The sequence below is a fragment of the Mauremys reevesii genome, linkage group 1, assembly GCF_016161935.1.
Source record: "Mauremys reevesii isolate NIE-2019 linkage group 1, ASM1616193v1, whole genome shotgun sequence".
NCBI classification, from domain to species: Eukaryota; Metazoa; Chordata; order Testudines; family Geoemydidae; genus Mauremys; species Mauremys reevesii.
The window spans coordinates 226,547,068-226,564,011 of NC_052623.1; the positions used below are offsets into that span (position 1 = coordinate 226,547,068).

The 16,944-nt window shown below is 45.1% G+C and overlaps 1 protein-coding gene across 22 annotated transcripts in view; it reads right to left on the reverse strand.

Annotated features, from left to right (window-relative positions):
- Positions 1-16,944, reverse strand: part of TSPAN11 (tetraspanin 11) — a 203,203-nt gene that overhangs the window by 88,376 nt on the left and 97,883 nt on the right. For 12 of the 22 annotated variants that reach the window (XR_005598407.1, XM_039538441.1, XM_039538361.1 and 9 more), the window contains one exon: positions 16,619-16,777. Coding sequence is in view for 13 of the 22 variants with exons in the window: in XM_039538441.1 (XP_039394375.1) it covers positions 16,619-16,777 (159 nt within the window). In the remaining 9 variants the exon portion in view is untranslated. Of the gene's footprint in view, positions 1-4,586; positions 4,738-16,618; positions 16,778-16,944 lie in introns of all 22 variants that reach the window. The other 10 variants (XR_005598377.1, XR_005598381.1, XR_005598378.1 and 7 more) reach the window with 3 other exon arrangements.

Below are 16,944 nucleotides of genomic sequence, written 5' to 3' on the forward strand. Positions count from 1 at the left end.
TAGTTTTCAAGTGGTCTGTGGAAAAATAAGTTAGACAACAAAAACAATCAAGGTACCGCACTTTATTTTCATTTACTTCCTATTAGTTATAGGAGGAGGATGAAGAAAAAAGAATGAAAAATAGAGCAGGGGGGGAGATAAGAGAGAATGTTCTTTTTCTTGGCTGGGTCCCAAGGAGGGCCCGCCAAAATGAAGCTGAGCAATACCTTTAAATCTGCCACTGTTACCAGGGGCATCCTGAGGGAGTTAAATGGCTCATGTCTTTGTGGGTGTCTAGGAGAGAGTGTGCTTAAGCTATGGGGGAGTCTGAAGCGTCATTACTGGGTCCAGCAGGGCGGCAGCTTTTAGGAAGGGGTGCTAGACAGAGGGTCTTCACCCTGAGAACGGGCCTAGGGATCCCAAAAGTGGGGCAGTGGCTGGGCTCTCTTCAGGCTCCAGATTTAAAACACTTGGGGACCCAGCAGTTGAATTCCCTACACCAGTCGGGGGGCACTCAACTGAGATTTCTGACAGATTAGTACAGATTGAGACAGATACAGAAAAAGGGTTGATAGGAGTGGTAGTCCACAGAAGCACAGGCATCTGCAAGAGCCTGGACCAAATGTGTGGAAAACCCCACCCATGATGTTCACCAGAGAACTACACACTGACAAGAATCTCTGGGGAGGCACAACACTACTGAAAGAAGGATCAAAACCCCAGTGAAGCCATTTTTGGCTTGTTTAGAGGTCATAGGCTTTTTGATGCCTTTCCACAGGGAGAGGCAAAATATTGCCAATTACTCTATTAGCAACGTGTCACAAATCTACTCACTTTTCCCTACAACATCTCTGCATGCACATTGAACACAAATATTGCAGGCATGTCATGAACTTGTTCCAAATACTTTAACTGGGGCAAACACTTTCATTCCACACTGGATGTCATTTTCACTATTTAAAATGGTCAGAATGGACAGCTTCTTGCTAAAGCTACGATGCTAGTGGTTGCCAGATAGAGCCAGCAACTGGTTGGAACTCTCCCTGCCGTGGAGATTATGCTATTTTGTACCTTCAAACCCACTTTCTCGTTAGTGAAGTTCCAGTAAGCTTATTTGGCACATCCACTGCAAGCAGAGCTGTGGCATTCCATGCTAGTAACAACAGAACAAAGGCTGAGAGCTCAATGTTCCCCAGCAACTGTGTGATAATAAAAACTGGGAACAGCGGAGCTCATTTTACAGCATACATGCTGGAGAGAAAAAGAGAAGAATGACTGCGTAAAAATGACACTTTCCTAATTAACAGATCTCCTCTAAGTGTATATTTAGAATAATTTTTCACTCAAGTCAGCAGATGTTAGGAATTTACTGCATTTTTATTTGCATTAGTTCCTGCACAGCCAACACAGTGTGGAGAGAGGGAGCTGGAGTCTATTCTTTCCCATCAACTCAATTCCAATCAGTGACACCTGTGTAAACCTACTGAAGCTAATGGATTTGCACTGGTGTCGCTGAGGGCATGCTTTGACTGGCAAAACCTTCATTTATTATTATTTGCACTGAGACAGCACTTACGGGACCCAGGCATGGCCCAGGACTCCACTGTGCTAGGCGTTGTACAAACCCAAAACACAAAGTCCCTGCCCTGAGGTGCTTACAATCTACATGTTCACATAATAGACTTGATGCTTTTCTCACTTTCAATAGTGTAAATCAGGAGTAATTCCACTGAACGCAACGGAGTTACACCAGTGTAAGAGGAGGAGGACAGTCAAACATAGCACAGGCAGCAGCATGACAGCTTTCCACACTTCTGCCCACCAGTGTGCCTCAGTCCCCTCCCCATACAGTCCCCCGGCTTTCTGTTTTACTTATGTAAAAGCAGCAAAGAGTCCTGTGGCACCTTATAGACTAACAGACGTATTGGAGCATGAGCTTTCGTGGGTGAATACCCACTTCGTCGGATGCAATTACTTATGGTTATTTCATTCAACAGCATTGTGTAAATCACAATGATGTCAACGCTGTTAAGAGGTTAGAGTAATCTCTAATACTTTTGGAAAGTCTGTGTTACATAGAAACTCTCTTTTTTAGACTACATGAAATTAAACTAGTAACTAGTCACAAATCACAGAATATTTTGGGTTCAAGTGGATTTTTAATAGGTCTTCTGTCTACCCCCCTGCACTGTGGCAGGATTGATTTTATTTTCCCTAACACATGCTTATTGTCCAGATTAGAAAAATCTCAATGACACACATGCGAAGAACAGAGAGTAATCTGTACACGTCAAAGTGCACTCTGAAAAGTGACTCTAATAATGGCATTGGGAGCGGGGGCGGGGAGGTTTCAATATTATTGCCAATCAGACTCCTGCTTAGTCATGCTTTGTCTGCAAGTAAAAAGCTGTCAGCCCTTCAAACTCCACCTGGGCTCTGAGAGGCAAGCTGGATGCTTTCATTCACCCAAATCAGCAACTGTAACCGAGGATTTTACTAGCCAGGGCTGTCAATCCAACCCTTTTCACTGGCAGTATATTCACTTTAAAGGTGACTTACAAAGGAAAAGAAGGTTGGTCTGTTGCCTTTTTGGCTTCATTATGATGGAGAGAGAAGGCCTAAAAGGCTTTAGATTTATTTAAATTTATTTTTTCTGTTTGTTGTTTAAATGAGTAATGCAGGTCTTGTCTATCAAATTTATCCTAGAAGACTCGGTGGATGCCTGAAGACCAAGTAGAATTAAGGCATTAAAGACACTAAGAATGTGAAACCTAAGCGCTTCAGCAGAGAAGTGACTTTTACTCAAGCTGTTTTATATTCTATGTTTTGTTCATTTTAAATTCATTTAACTCAAATGCCTGAAAAACAGTTGAGAGAAAAGTTCTCTTCAGTAAAGATTTTATATACCCACAATATACCCACCCTATTGATTAAAGGCTGAGATAGCTCCCAACCTACCAGTCCAATTCTCTGATTCCTTGAAGAAGCCCTCCAGCAAGAAACAGGGAAGAGCAGACTTGATGTTCCTGATATTTCTGAGACAAAAAATTAGCAGAAATATCCCCTTTCTATTTATATTTTTTTTGTAAAAACCCATGAGTCCTTCTTTATACATCATAGTGAACTGAAACATAGGCACATGTAATGTGAATGATTGACAACTGCTGTGATACCAAATCTAGAACTGACACCATCTCTATGATTGGGCGGGACAGTCTTAAAGCAGCTTCTGGACTGAGGGTGATATAAACTAATGAGAACTGAATTTTGAGTGGCCAACTCTCCACACCCAGAGAAGCACATCCATTATGGTAACTTTTTAAAGTGCTTATCTGTCAGTGTCAACCAGTATGCTATGGACTTCCATTTTTTTCTCCTCCAGTGTTTTGGAAATAGGTTTTCATCCATTAGTTCTGGAAGCAAGTATAAACTGAATGTGTATTAAAAGGAATGTTTATAAAGTGACACGGTACTTTGTAGAATGCACAGTATTGTATTTTTCTGTTGCCACTTGTAATGCAAAACCAATATAAAATATTTATACACAAGGAGATAAAATATATGATCAGTGCAATACACTGAAGCAGAGAAAAGCTTAGGAAGAATGATGCCTTCAGAGTTTTAAAGGGCTTCTGAGCAAAGAATCAAGTTTTAAAATTAGTTTCTGCTGTTGGATGTAACACACACTGTGCCAGAGAAAGCAGCAGTGTGAAACAGAGAGTGCTTTTGGTGTTAAAAGAAAGAGAGAAACCCTACCCCAGGAGGTAGTTATGTAATTTTCTTTGCTTCCGTCAATGCAAAGTACAGCAGGGACTTTAAAAAAAAAACCCAAAGCAGCCTAGACTTTAATACTTTCAAGTCCCTTTATTGCCGCTCTCATGTTTATCATTAAACAACTGCAAATATTGGCACTGAATTTAAGATCAGTTGATTTTCTAGCCTGCAAGCAAAGACTGAAGCATGAATATCTCTGAAGCATCTGGCCAACATTCATAAAAATACTTCTAAGGAGATGCTTTAAAAAGATCTGTAGCTAGGTTTCTTTAATATCACTTCAAGAAGCCCGAGTTTGATCCACAAGGAGGTACTTGTTCATTGGCTAGTCAGTGCTGTTTAGCTGGGGAGGATGTGTGGACTAATGGGCAGAGCGCAGGACTAGGAGTGAACTCTTTCCCAGAATTTTCAAAGCCACGTGCCTAAAGTTAGACTCCCAAATCCATGCTTAGAATCCTAAATATAAAGTGGCCTGATTTTCAGAATTGCCGATTAAGGTAATGGGAGATGTAAGTGCTAAGCATGCCTGAAAATCAGGACATTTTTATTTGGGAGCCTAAATATGGATTTGGGAGTCCAACATTTTGCACATTGGTCTGAAAATTTTGGCCCATGGGCTCTATCCCTGTCTCCTCAACTGACACACTGAGTGGCACTGGGGAAGCCACTGATCCTCACCATGCCATCTATTCTCCATCTCTAAACTGTGTAGAATCATGCCTTGAAAAATCTTCCAGCTAGCGTAAGAAGTTTCCTCTGGGAAGTAGGGAGGAGGTAAGCCATCAATTGCTGTATTTGAGTTTTTATTAAGAAAAGATGTTTCTAACCCTTACAGTTTTTATGGTAACCTATAACCCAATGCAGCGGGCTCTTCCTTGGTTCACTGACAGACAGCCCCAGTGTCTCTCCTGCTGCTCGCCACCGAGTGAAAGGAACGTGACTGGTCAAGTTCACATCAGCTGTTCGAGAGTCCTGTGGGCAGAACTAACAAAAAGCATGACCATTTCACACTGCTGCTTGGCTAAGCTACAGGCAGCAACAGAGGCAGGGACTGGAGTTACACCTGAGGCAAGTTGAAAGGGGAAAAAAATGAGTATGTGATGAGAGCGGGGAGGGGAGAGTAGTATAGACCCAAGTCAGCAGTGAGGAGGTTCTGACGACAGGACAAAGAACTGCATCTCTCTTCTTGCAGATAGGAGCTCCAAATTTAGCAGACATCTACTAGGTAGAGGCTGAGGGAGCCCGGTAGAAGATTCCAGAACCTGCTAGCAGGAATCCAAGCACCCTTCTCCTGTCTAGCAACTGCAGGGATGAGCTTCTCACCAGGCTGTTATCCCTGGACTTTGCTAGTGGCCTCTCCCATACCCAGCTTTCGGATCAGCCCCTTGCCTATAGGTTTAATCTTTTGGCTAGTAGGTAACCAGTACATTTTCCAGTTCCTGGGGATAATCATACTTATTATGGATGGGAAGTAGCATCTCCATAGTTAAGTTTGCAACCAACTGCCATTATAAAATCCAGTTTTTGTCCCCTCCCTCCCATCAGAATGGCTTGGGAAATGGGTTTGGCCTGAAAATGGCCAGATTGACTCTGAAAGCAAAGACGAACATTAGTACAAAGTTTGAACGAAATCCAACACAACATTTGAGTTACAGTTCAGTAACAAAAGTCCCCAATTTGAAATGTTGACCTGTTTCCTGTTTCTTTTCTTCCCTCTGATGTGAAAAGAAGCAATTTACTATTTCTTCAAAGCTCCTTGAGAACTCATGCACCAGCAATTTGAGAAGAAGATGGATTGTTAGTTACAGTTTTTGTTGCAGCCATGGGCCAAATTTTGCCCCCATTGATGGCAATGGGACTTTTTTCCTCCACTGAGCAGGACCGTGTACTATGTCCAGAATTGTCAACAGTGGACACTGATTGTGGGTGCCTCCACTTTTGGGTACTCAGATTGAAATGCCTTGGACCGACTATAGCAGACCTTTTATGTATCATCTCTTGATCTCTATTAACTGTTATTTCCCTATTAGCCATATCCTGATGTGACGACTTCGGGGATTTATCTGTATTACTTGTGAATCCGGTCTATGCTATGTTGTTGTTATGGAATTGTTGTACCATGGAATAACTATATGCAGATGTGGAATCCACATTTGCTGACAAGACTGAATCACTACAATGGTGAATTGTTAGAGGTTAATGGCCACCTATTCAATGGGTTAGCTCAAGCTTTCCTCTTCCTTGTCTGCAGGGAGTTGGCACTGGGTGAGTGGAAAACACCAACAGCAGAACAAAAGAACCACATGTTGGTAGGGAGATACATAAACTCAAAAGACTCACTGAGATAGGAATAGGAAGCTTTGGGCAGAAGAGGGAAGAGATGGGCAGGCTTTTGTAGAGAGGGTGGGGTAGGATGGCCTGATCTACACTGCTGACCAGCAAAGGTCCGAGAGACAAAGCTTGGGTAGAGAAAGTGCCGTGTTTTTGAAGAGAAGTCATACAGCTGCAGACGAAGGATCCTGGGCATCCCAAGGACTGTGACCAAGCCCAAAGAACTCACCAGAATGGCAAGGAACTGAGACAGGGAATTGCATACAGAAGCATGTATGCCATGTTGTTAAGTAAAGAGCCATGGTATTTTAGAATCCTGTGCAAAGTCTGTCTGTGTGCTCCTGAAGAAGTAAACTGTACAACCAGAGCACCCACATGTCTGGAGTTCTGGGAGAGGTGTATTTAAGCTACAAGAGAGTTTGAGGGGTCAACACTGGTCCCAAGGGTTAGGCAGTTGGACCGCAGGGTCTCAGCTCTCAGAGGGATCTGCACCCTAAGAGTGTGCCTAGAGATTCCAAGTCTTGGACAATGCCTGGACTCTGTTCAGACTATGGAAGCTTAAAGCAGATGGTTCCAGTGAGGTGCATCACCTCAGAGCCGTCCGGTGAGTGTCCAAGAGGGTAGCTCAACTAGATATGTGACACTTCTAAAAGAACATATTAAAATATCAAAATCAAGATTGCAAAGATAGGAAATAAAATTCTCAACAATCCATAGGTCAAGGTTAAGATTGTGATAAATGTATATTGTCGTTGTTAAGAATAACGTGTTATTACATGGGCAATGTAAGATTTATTAGGACCTTAGCTATACTTTTAGGTGCTCTGGTTTTGCAAGTGGTGTGGCAGGTATGTACTACACATTGTTGACAGTTAGCAACATTAGCTCATTTAAAACCCATTTTTATTGTTTTAGACTAATAATTTATTTAGAGATGCTCCAACACTCCATTAATTGCTGTTTGCAATTCCATTTGAGATCTTCAGATGGAAGTTGTGGTAAGCTCTAGGGCTGAGCTTCCCAAGACAGAGTGTGGGTGAGGTGCTGTGAAGCTCTTGTGTTATGCACGGCCAGATGGAACCGGTCACAGAATAAAGCAGATCTTTTGCAAGCACCTGAAGCACTGAACATAACAGTCCTTGTATACTTCTGGTACCCTAAGAAATACCCTGTGTAGAAGAATGGAGCACTTAAAAACCCCATCGGAGTGAAACTCCTTCAAAATGTGGGAAACAACTGGAAAAGGTTTACACAATGCTTCACTCTGAATCTGCAAAGTAATGGATGCTAGCAAAAGAGAAAACAGTCAGAAGGTAGCTATTGTCAGAAATGAGGGCGTCCCTGAAGCACTTTATGCGTTTAACAGTTTTCAGTTAACTCAGGCAGAGGAGGTTAATTATGAAATTGTATTACAGAAATGTGAGGGGTACTGCACTCCACTGAAAAATGAATCACATGAGAGAGAGGTTTTTATGCAGTGTTGTTGTAGCTTTATTGGCCCCAGGATATAAGAGAGACAAGGTGGGTGAGGTAATATCTTTTATTGGACCAACTTCTGTTGGTGAGAGAGATAAACCTTCAAGAAGAAGAGCTCTGTGTAAGCTTTAAACTTGTCTCTCTCATCAACAGAAGCTGGTCCAATAAAATATATTACTTTTCCCACCTTGTCTCTCAAGAGATGTTTTTAAACAATAGTGTAGAACAAATGTGAAACCATAGCAGACTTTGTAAATGATCTAAGGCTGAAGAGCCAATCCTGCAATTTCTTGAGGGGTGGAGGGTGGGGTCTGAGCCCCTGATTAAAAAAAACACCAGATTGCAATTGGGATCTAGAACAAAAAAAAAAACTCAGAGAGAGACTATTGGGAAATCCAGAATTAACCCTTGACAAAACAACTATAATTGACCAAGCAACAGAAGTCACCCGAACTGGAATGAAGCTTGTAGAGCGTGGATGGTGCTTTGACACTACAGACATGATAGAGAATCCAAAATACAGCAAGAAAAGTAACCTGAGGCAGAAAGGCACATGGAGCACAAGTCAGAATCAAGCAAAAATAGCACATGGAGCTGCACATTCTGTGACATTTACCACAAGTCGGGACAATGCCTGACATATAGGAAAAGATGCAAGAAATGCAATGCATTACATCACTTTGCAAGAACCAGCAGTTTGTGCACCTGCTGCTAGCTCAGGTGAATTCGTCATTGGAGTGATGGACAATACTGTAGCAGCAGATGAATGGACTGCCAGCCTGTAAACAAATGGGATGTATATTAATTTTAAGTTGGACACTGGTGCACAAGCCAATGCATTACCAGAAACAGTGATATTAACACTACACAAAAGCCACTGGTAGTGGAGAGTAAATGGGTAAAACTCAGGGATTATAGTGGTGAGTTTATCCCCACTAAAAGCATGTGAACTAGATGTATGGGTAAATAAATTAGAAAAGTTACAATTTATAATAATACCAGGGAAAAGAGCCCCTGTTACTGAGTTAAAAGCATGTCAAATGCTTGGTCTTTTCAAGAGGGAGCACTCTGAGAGACAGAGAAACAAAACAATTGAGGAAGAGTTTGAGGAGGTCTTCCAGAGGACAGAGAAGCTCCCAGAAGAGTACAGCATAAACCTGAAAAAGCCCAACTATCCAACAATTCACATCCCTAGGAAAGTTTCCCTTGCCTTAGGGAAGAGGTTAAAATAGGACCTGGATTGGTTCGTTGCTCTGGGAATCATAGAACAAGTAGAGGAACCAACAGGGGGGTATGCTCATTGGTCACTGTAAAAAAAACAAACACAAAAACCTTCAATGTACAAACCCAAAATAATTAAATAATTACACGAAAAGGGAATTTTCCCCACTACCTACAAGGGGATAATTTTTGGAGGAGACGGCTGGTGCCAAATATTTTTCTCTGCTTGACATATCAGCAGGATTCTGGCAAGTGCTCTTAGAAAAACAGCACGTTTGTGCACTATCAACACCTGGTTGGGGAGACATTGTTTCTACAGACTGCCATTTGGGTTGTGTTCAGCATCCAAAGAGTTTCACTGGAAAATATAGCACAATTTTGATGGTCTAGAGGCTTACATAGATAATATTTTGATCTGGGGAAAAGCAGTAGAAGAACATGACCATAGCCCCCCAGTAGCTTTGGAAAGAACCAGAGCGGCTGGCCTAAAGCTAAAAACAAACAAAAAACTGGTTACCTACCTTTAGTAACTGTTGTCCTTCGAATGCGTTGCTCACGTCCATTCCATTGTAGGTGTGCGTGCTCCCACGTGAGCGGTCATCAGAGGCTTTTGCCTTAGAGAGTGCTGTACCCATGGCACGGTATATCAGGTGCTGCCGTCCCCGCACTCTCTCAATTCCTTCTTGCCAACAACTCTGGCAGAGGGGCACGAGGGCAGGTAATGGAATGGATATGGGCAACACATCTTGAAGAACAACTGTTACGAAAGGTAGGAAACCGTTTTTTCTTCTTCCAGTGCTTGCTCATTCAATTCCATTCTAGGTAACTCACAAGCAGAATCCTTGGAGGTGGGCTCGGAGTTCACAGCTTTACAGACTCTGCCGAAGCCAGTGTTATCTCAAGCCCACCGGGTCAGCACATAATGTGAAGCGAATGTGTGGACAGATGGCCAGGTCACAGCTTGACAAATTTCTCGGATCAGCACCTGAGCGCAGAAGGCTGCCAAGGAAGTTTGCGCCCTAGTTGAGTGAGCCGTCACCACTGCTGGCAAGGGCACCTTTGCCAGCTTGCAGCATTAGTGGATGGAGGCCGTGATCCAGAATGAGAGTCTCTGGGCTAACACCACGCAACCTTTCATCCTGTCAGCAACAGCTTTGTTCTATCAATCTAGAAGGCCAGTGCCCACCTGACATCCAGGGCATGCAGCCTGTGCTCCTCATCCATCCCATGAGGTTTTGGATATAGGATCAGTAAGTCGATATCTTGGCTCAAGTGGAATTGGGAAATGGCCTTGGGCAGAAAGGCTGGGTGAGGATGCAATTGAACCTTGTCCTTATAGAAGACTAAAAGAGGGCTCCAACATGAGCACCTTGATCTCAGACACCTAACAGGACAAAGTTATAGCGACTAAGAGGGTGACCTTCCAGGAGAGAAGCAAAAGGGAGCAGGAAGCCAAGGGCTCGAAGGGAGGGCCCGGGAGCTTTGACAGCACGAGATTGAGGTCCCAAGGTGGGCTAGGTCCCTGACATGCGAGTAAAGGTGCTCCAGCCCTTTCAGGAACCATGCCATCATGGGATGGGCGAAGACCGACCTGCCTTGAAATGGAGAGTGGAATGTGGAAATGGCTGCCAGGCGAACCTTGACCAAAGACAATGACAAGCCCTGGAGCTTGAGGTGGAGCAGATAGTCCAGGACATCCTGCAGTGAAGCCTCCTCTGCACAAATGAGCTGATCCGAGGCCCAACCTGTGAAGCATTTCCACTTCACCACATAGGTAGCCCTGGTGGAGGGTTTCCTGATGCCCAACAGAACCTGCTGGACACCAGGAGCACTGCTGCTCCTCCCCATTCAGTCACGCAGCAGCCAGGATGTCAAGTGCAGTGCTGTGAGGTTCAGATGCGGTAGGCTGCCGTGGTTCTGGGACAGCAGACCTGGTCGAAGAGGCAGCTGCAGAGGGGCGGCTGCTGACAGGCTCAGCAGCATGCTGAACCAGGGTTGCCAAGGCCATGCTGGGGCAACAAGGATGATCATCACATTGTCTTCACCTCAGGGCCGGTGCAAGGATGTTTCGTGCCCTAGGCGAAACTTCCATCTTGCGCCCCTCCTGCACCCACCCTGAGGCCCCCTCCCAGTGTGCCACTCCCCCCTCCACTTGCTGCAGGCAGCCCTCCCTGTGCTCCAGTGCCCCAGCTCCCTCCACCTAAATGCCAGCGGCGACCGGGGCGGCTGAAGATCCAGCTGCCACGGTCGCTGCTGAAGAAAATGGCGCCCCCCAAATCCCAGTGCCCTAGGTGACTGCCTAGGTCTCCTAAATGGTTGCACCACCCCCTGCTTCACCTTGAGCAGGACCCCGGGGATTAACGGCACCGGTGGAAAGGCGTACATCAATACTCCCAACTGTAGAAGAAGGCGTCTGACAAGCAGCCCTGGTCCCTGCCCAGTGGAGAGCAGAACACGTGGTGCTTCCTGTTCTGCCAAGACGCAAACAGGCTCACCTGGGGAGTCCCCAACCAGCGGAAGATTAGGCTGGCCACTTCTGGATGGAGTGACCACTTGTGGCGAGACGAGAAGGACCTGCTGAGGTAATCTGCCAGGACATTCCTAGTTCCAGGCAGATGGGCCGCTACCAGGAAGATGATGTGTAGCCCTAAGGATTAATCTGCTGGTCTATATAAATATATCTTTCTTATAAATTTGAGTATTTGATGTAATAGGCTTATAGATTTATATTAAGAATAAGTTTGGCTGTAATGCAAGAGACCTACAGGCCAAAACCCTGTATGTTAAGCTAATGCGAAGTTAACACATTTTGGGACCCTTACCCAGAAAAGTAAAATTAGATAAAACACCCACGCAGATGTCTAGAGACCTTTGCCTGAACCAATAACAATAAAGGGTGGAAAAAGGGGATTTTCGCCCACAAATCTAACAATTACACCACAAATGTGTACATACCTGTCATCCATACGCACATACATACTAGCCTATGGGGTAAGTGTACCCTAACATTTCCGTGGGGGAAGGATGAAATTTGGCCATAAGAGGAAGGATTTCCTACCAATGACCTATAAAAAGGCAAGGCAGCTCGCCATTAGGCAGGCAATCTACCCACCTATCTACTCCTGTATACTCTTCATTGCCTCCACCGTCAACAACGTATCGATGCTACCCATCTACGACGGCTATGAATTATTAATAGGCCGTACTTTATTTCTTTTCAAACTGTAAGTCTAAAGGTACTTAATTTCCCTTATATTTTAATTTAGTAAAGCTTACAGAGTTAAATTAAAGAGAGTAAACAGCTCTGCAGTAGCTTCCTCTGCCAGAGGTGTGAAAACAGAAATTGCCACAGGCGTGGTCTTGTATTTTCCAACACCAGGTTATTTAAAAAGAGTGTGAGTATTAACCACGTTTGCAGCTTATAAAATTGTATTATCATCTGTATCTCTTGAATGACAGTAAGACAATTGTAACTCTGTAATTCTAATTGTTTTACCACTTGCTTGCTATTTCATTGATTTTAATAAAGGGTCTTTATGATTATATCTGTCTCAGTGTAAGCTTCCTGTCATACCCCCGAAGTTCCTTTTATAAACTCTGTGAAGCCTGATTCAGGACAAACTTTATCTTCTGATCAAACAAATTGGCGAGCCAAAACCCATACTATTTAATATCCAATTATTAATTATTAATAAATCAAGAAAATAATTAAATAATATTAAAATTAAGTGGATAAATTAAATCAACACTATTAACATACTCCAAATCAGGCTACAGATGTGCTGTACAAAGAAGTTTCAGAGGCTGAGAGCTTCCTGACAAAGGGTGGAGGACATGGCACCGCCCAGCCTGTTGACGTAATACCTTGCAGCCGTATTGTCCGTCAGGACCTGCATGATCTTGTCTTTCAGATGGGGTAAGAAAGCCTGGCAAGCCAGGCGAACCGCTCCGAGTTCCCTGACTTGATGTACAGGGCTAGGTCATGTTTCAGCCAATGCCTTTGGCCGTTGCGCTCACCCAGGTGGGCCCCCCACCCTAGATCCGCTGCGTCCGAGACCAGGGTGAGCAAAGGGGATGGGGTCACGAAGGGAACTCCTTGCAGCATCAACTCGGGGTCGCGCCACCAGCCCAAAGACTGTCGGACATGGCTCAGCACCGTGACCATTCGGTCCAGGAGGTGCCTGCTGGGAATGCAAACCACGGCCAGCCATGTTAGCAGGGGCCTTATATGGAGCCGGGCAAGGCTGACCATATGTACATGCAGCCATGTGGCCCAGTCACAGGCACATATGGGCCATGATGGGCTCTTGTGTGGGAGATTAAGTCTGCCATGGCCGGAAACCGTGCCTCTGGACGGAAGGCCTTAGAGCTTGCATGGAGTCAAGGACTGCCTCTATAAACTCTATGCATTGCACTGGTGTTAACATGGACTTCTCCAAGTTTATCAACAGGCCCAGGCTGAGACAGGTGGAGCGAACCAGATGAAGCTTCTTTGCACCCGCTCTGGAGACCTGACTTTGATGAGCCAGTCTTCGAGATACGGGACCAGGGGACCCCACGCCGCCGGAGGTAAGCCGCTACTGGCGCCATGCACTTGGTGAACACTCTTGGGGCCGATGATAGGCCAAAAGGGAGCACTGTGAACTGGAAATGCCGTCCTCCCACTATAAAACAGAGGAAATGCCTGTGTCCAGGGATTATGGAAACATGGAAATATGCATCCTTCAAGTCAAAAGTGGCGTACCATCTCCCGGATCCAGGGAAGGGATGATGGAGGCCAGGGAAACCATGCAGAGCCTAAACTTCGTGAGAGACTTGTTGAGGCGACGCAGGTCCAGAATGGGTCTGAGGCCCCCTTTTGCCTTCGAGATTAGGAAATAACGGAAGTAGAAACCTCTTCTGTGCATGTCCTGAGGAACCTTTTCCACCGCCCCCAGGCACAGGAGCTTTTTGACCTCCTGAATGAGGATTTGCTCATGAGGGGTCCCTGAAGAGGGACGGGGAAGGGGGTGGGTGTGAGGGAGGGCCAGCCATGAACTGTATCCAGGACCCAGCTGTCTGAAGTTACCCTTGACCAGGCCAAGTGGAAAGATGGAAGGAGCTCCAAGAAGGGGTGGGAAGGATCCGGGGAACTGACTGGGGCATCGCTCCTGGGAGGAGCCTCAAAACACAAGCTTCTGGCCCCCCAGGGTGTTTAGAGGGCCCAGGCTGTGCAGGTGAGCGGGAAGAATAGGGGAGATGCTGACTGAAGATACTGTCACGTCTTCTTACAGAATGTTGGTGGGGGGCTTCCAAGCAGGCTGCGGCATATGTATGCTCAGCGAATGAAGGGTGTCCTTTGTATCCTTCACCCCATGCAGTCTGGCATCTCTCTGCTCAGAGAAGAGACCAACCCTCAGGTCTTGGATTGAAGTCTGCATCTCCTGCAAGAGGCCCACCGTTTGGATTGATGAGGCGAGAACAACCGCTAACCCCATGCAAAGCAAGGGAGAGAGGTGCTCCGACTAACCACCATGGGCGGTAAGAAGGAACTGAGGGTACGTCCATACTACCCGCCCGGGTCGGCGGGTAGCGATCGACTTCTCGGAGTTCGATATATCGCGTCTCATCTAGACGGGGGAGCCGCGGACTTCGATCCCGCGCCGTGAGGATGGGTAAGTACTTCGAACTAAGGTACTTTGAGTTCAGCTACGCTATTTGCGTAGCTGAACTTGCGTACCTTAGTTCGAACCCCCCCCCAGTGTAGACCAGGCCTGAGAGTGTGCAGGGACGGCGGCGCCTGATATACCGCGCCATGAGCGTGGCACTCCAGGGGGTGCCACAGCCTTCCCTATGCATACCGCTAAGGCAAAAGTCTCTGACTACCGCACACGTGGGCACGTGCACACCTACAATGGAATTGACATGAGCAAGCACTCACGGAAGAAATATAAATGTCATGTAACATATATAACATACCTGGGAGATAAGTTAACATAGCAAGGTGTAAAGGTAGAGGCCATCACCTGCACACCTGCCCCAGCAGAAAAGGAAGGCTACAAAGATTCCTTGGAGTGGTGAACTATGTAGAGAAATATATGCCTAATCTAGTTGTGCAAGACAGCAACCTAGGAGAGGAACTGTCCAATGGACATGGGATGCAACTCTTAACAAAGAATTTGAGAAACTGAAGGCGTTAATTAAAGAGGCCCCAGTCCTGAGGTACTAGGAGAGTAAGCGTAAAAGTAAACTGTCCACAGACACCTCCAAGGAGGGTATTGGTGTGGTTGTCTTACAATGGTAAGATCAAAACTGAAGACAAGTGGCATAAGCATCACGGCACTACCAAAAACAGTGGGTCAAGATGCCCAAATAGAGAAGGAGGCTAAGGCCTTAGTCCATGGCTGTAAAAAGTTTCATGGCTTTATTTATGGGAGACTGATGTTAGCTGAAACTGACTACAAACCACTTATTGCCATTGCCAAGAGGGGCCTGGCAAACACCCCCCGCCCCCCTCAGAGATTGTTTTTTCAGCTATAAAGGTAGTATTTGCAAACTGAATGGGAGAGATTTGCTGGTTGCAGACACACTCCCTACAGCATTTGACAAAAGTTCAGTGGAGCTAAGTAGGCATAGACTTGTTCATGTTGGCTGCAGAAAAGCTATGTACTTGTCCTAGACTACTATTCTCACTTCCCTGAGATGGCTTTACTAGAAAATACGACCGCTAAATAGATGATTAGATCTGACATGCACATTTATGCTAGACATGGTACACCTGATAAAGGGCCACAGTTTAGTGGGCATGAGTTTAAGCAGTGAACTACAGATTTAGACATGTAACTATTAGTTCCCATTAACCCCCATCTAATGAGTTGGTGAAAAATGGTGTCACAATAATGAAGTGCTTACTGAAAAACGATGAAGAGTCAGACTTTGATCCATATTAAGCATTGTTAAATTACAGAATGGCACCAACTGTCCATCTAAAACAAGAATGTCTGCACTGTTAGAAACTGATGTCTGAGTCACTGGGGACTTGCAGATATATAAAGAGACAAATAAGGCAAAACAAAAAAAAAACCAATATGATCTGGGGTACCCAGAGCTGCCACTTCATGAAAATGATGCTGTAAATATCTATGATGGAAACAAGAGTCGCAAACAGCAGTGGTGTCTAGAGATGTAGCCCCACGGTTGTATGAGGTCATCAGCCCATTCGGACACATCCTACAGAGGAATAAGTGACGCCTTCTTCAAATCCCAGAAGGGAGGGAGATAAGAGGCACAGAGCCTGACATTTGAATTGAGAGGGTCTCAGACAGGTAACAACCACAGTAGGTTGAGACCACGGAGTCCCAGGACTTGGAACAACCTGCCACCTTCTGACAGCAGTAGTGCTGATGTTACAGGGGAGCCGTGTAGGTACAAGTGACTGCCGAGAACCTCCAAGTCTAACTGAGCATTCTTAGCAGTTTATTAGGTTGGTTAAAAAGTATTTGTGTGTTGTGTTACTGTTGGTTTTTAAGTGTTCTAGTTATTAAGTTTTGGAAGGGAAAAATGTACCATTGAGGACTGTGCCTTTAAGGGATGGGTTCAACAGAGTCTGAGCTGGGCACTGGGAAGCTCTTATGGTTATGCACAGGCCGTTGGAACCGGACACAAAATAGAGCACAACTCTTGCAGGCACCTTAAGGACTGAGTGATCACAGACCACCACACAAATCATCATAAAAGTGCAATTATTACTGATACGTCCATCAGTTTCCATCCCTTCCTTTTTCTGTAAGATAACGTCATTTATGCTTTGTTCAACAAACAATAGGAAAAAACCCAGACTGTCAAAATGACATTTTACCTCCACCTTGTAAATATTAGATGGATGATCCCTCTTCCCACATTTGAAGGTGATTGTTTTACAGCAGCTATCTGGTACCACTCGGCCACTGGACTCTACAGACAGGATATAGACACTGTGCTGCCAATCAGCTGAGCTATTGCTGCCACAGCATTTGAACTGCAATGGAAAGGAAATGCTGACATTCAGTGGAGGGCATGACATTATTCTCATGAGAAGAAAACAAAGTAACGTTGAGCCACTTATCAATGAAAGCATACATCCCTTTCAGTTTGTAGATACGTCAAGGGGATGGATGTGTTAGCAACTCAGTTTCATCTCCGGCC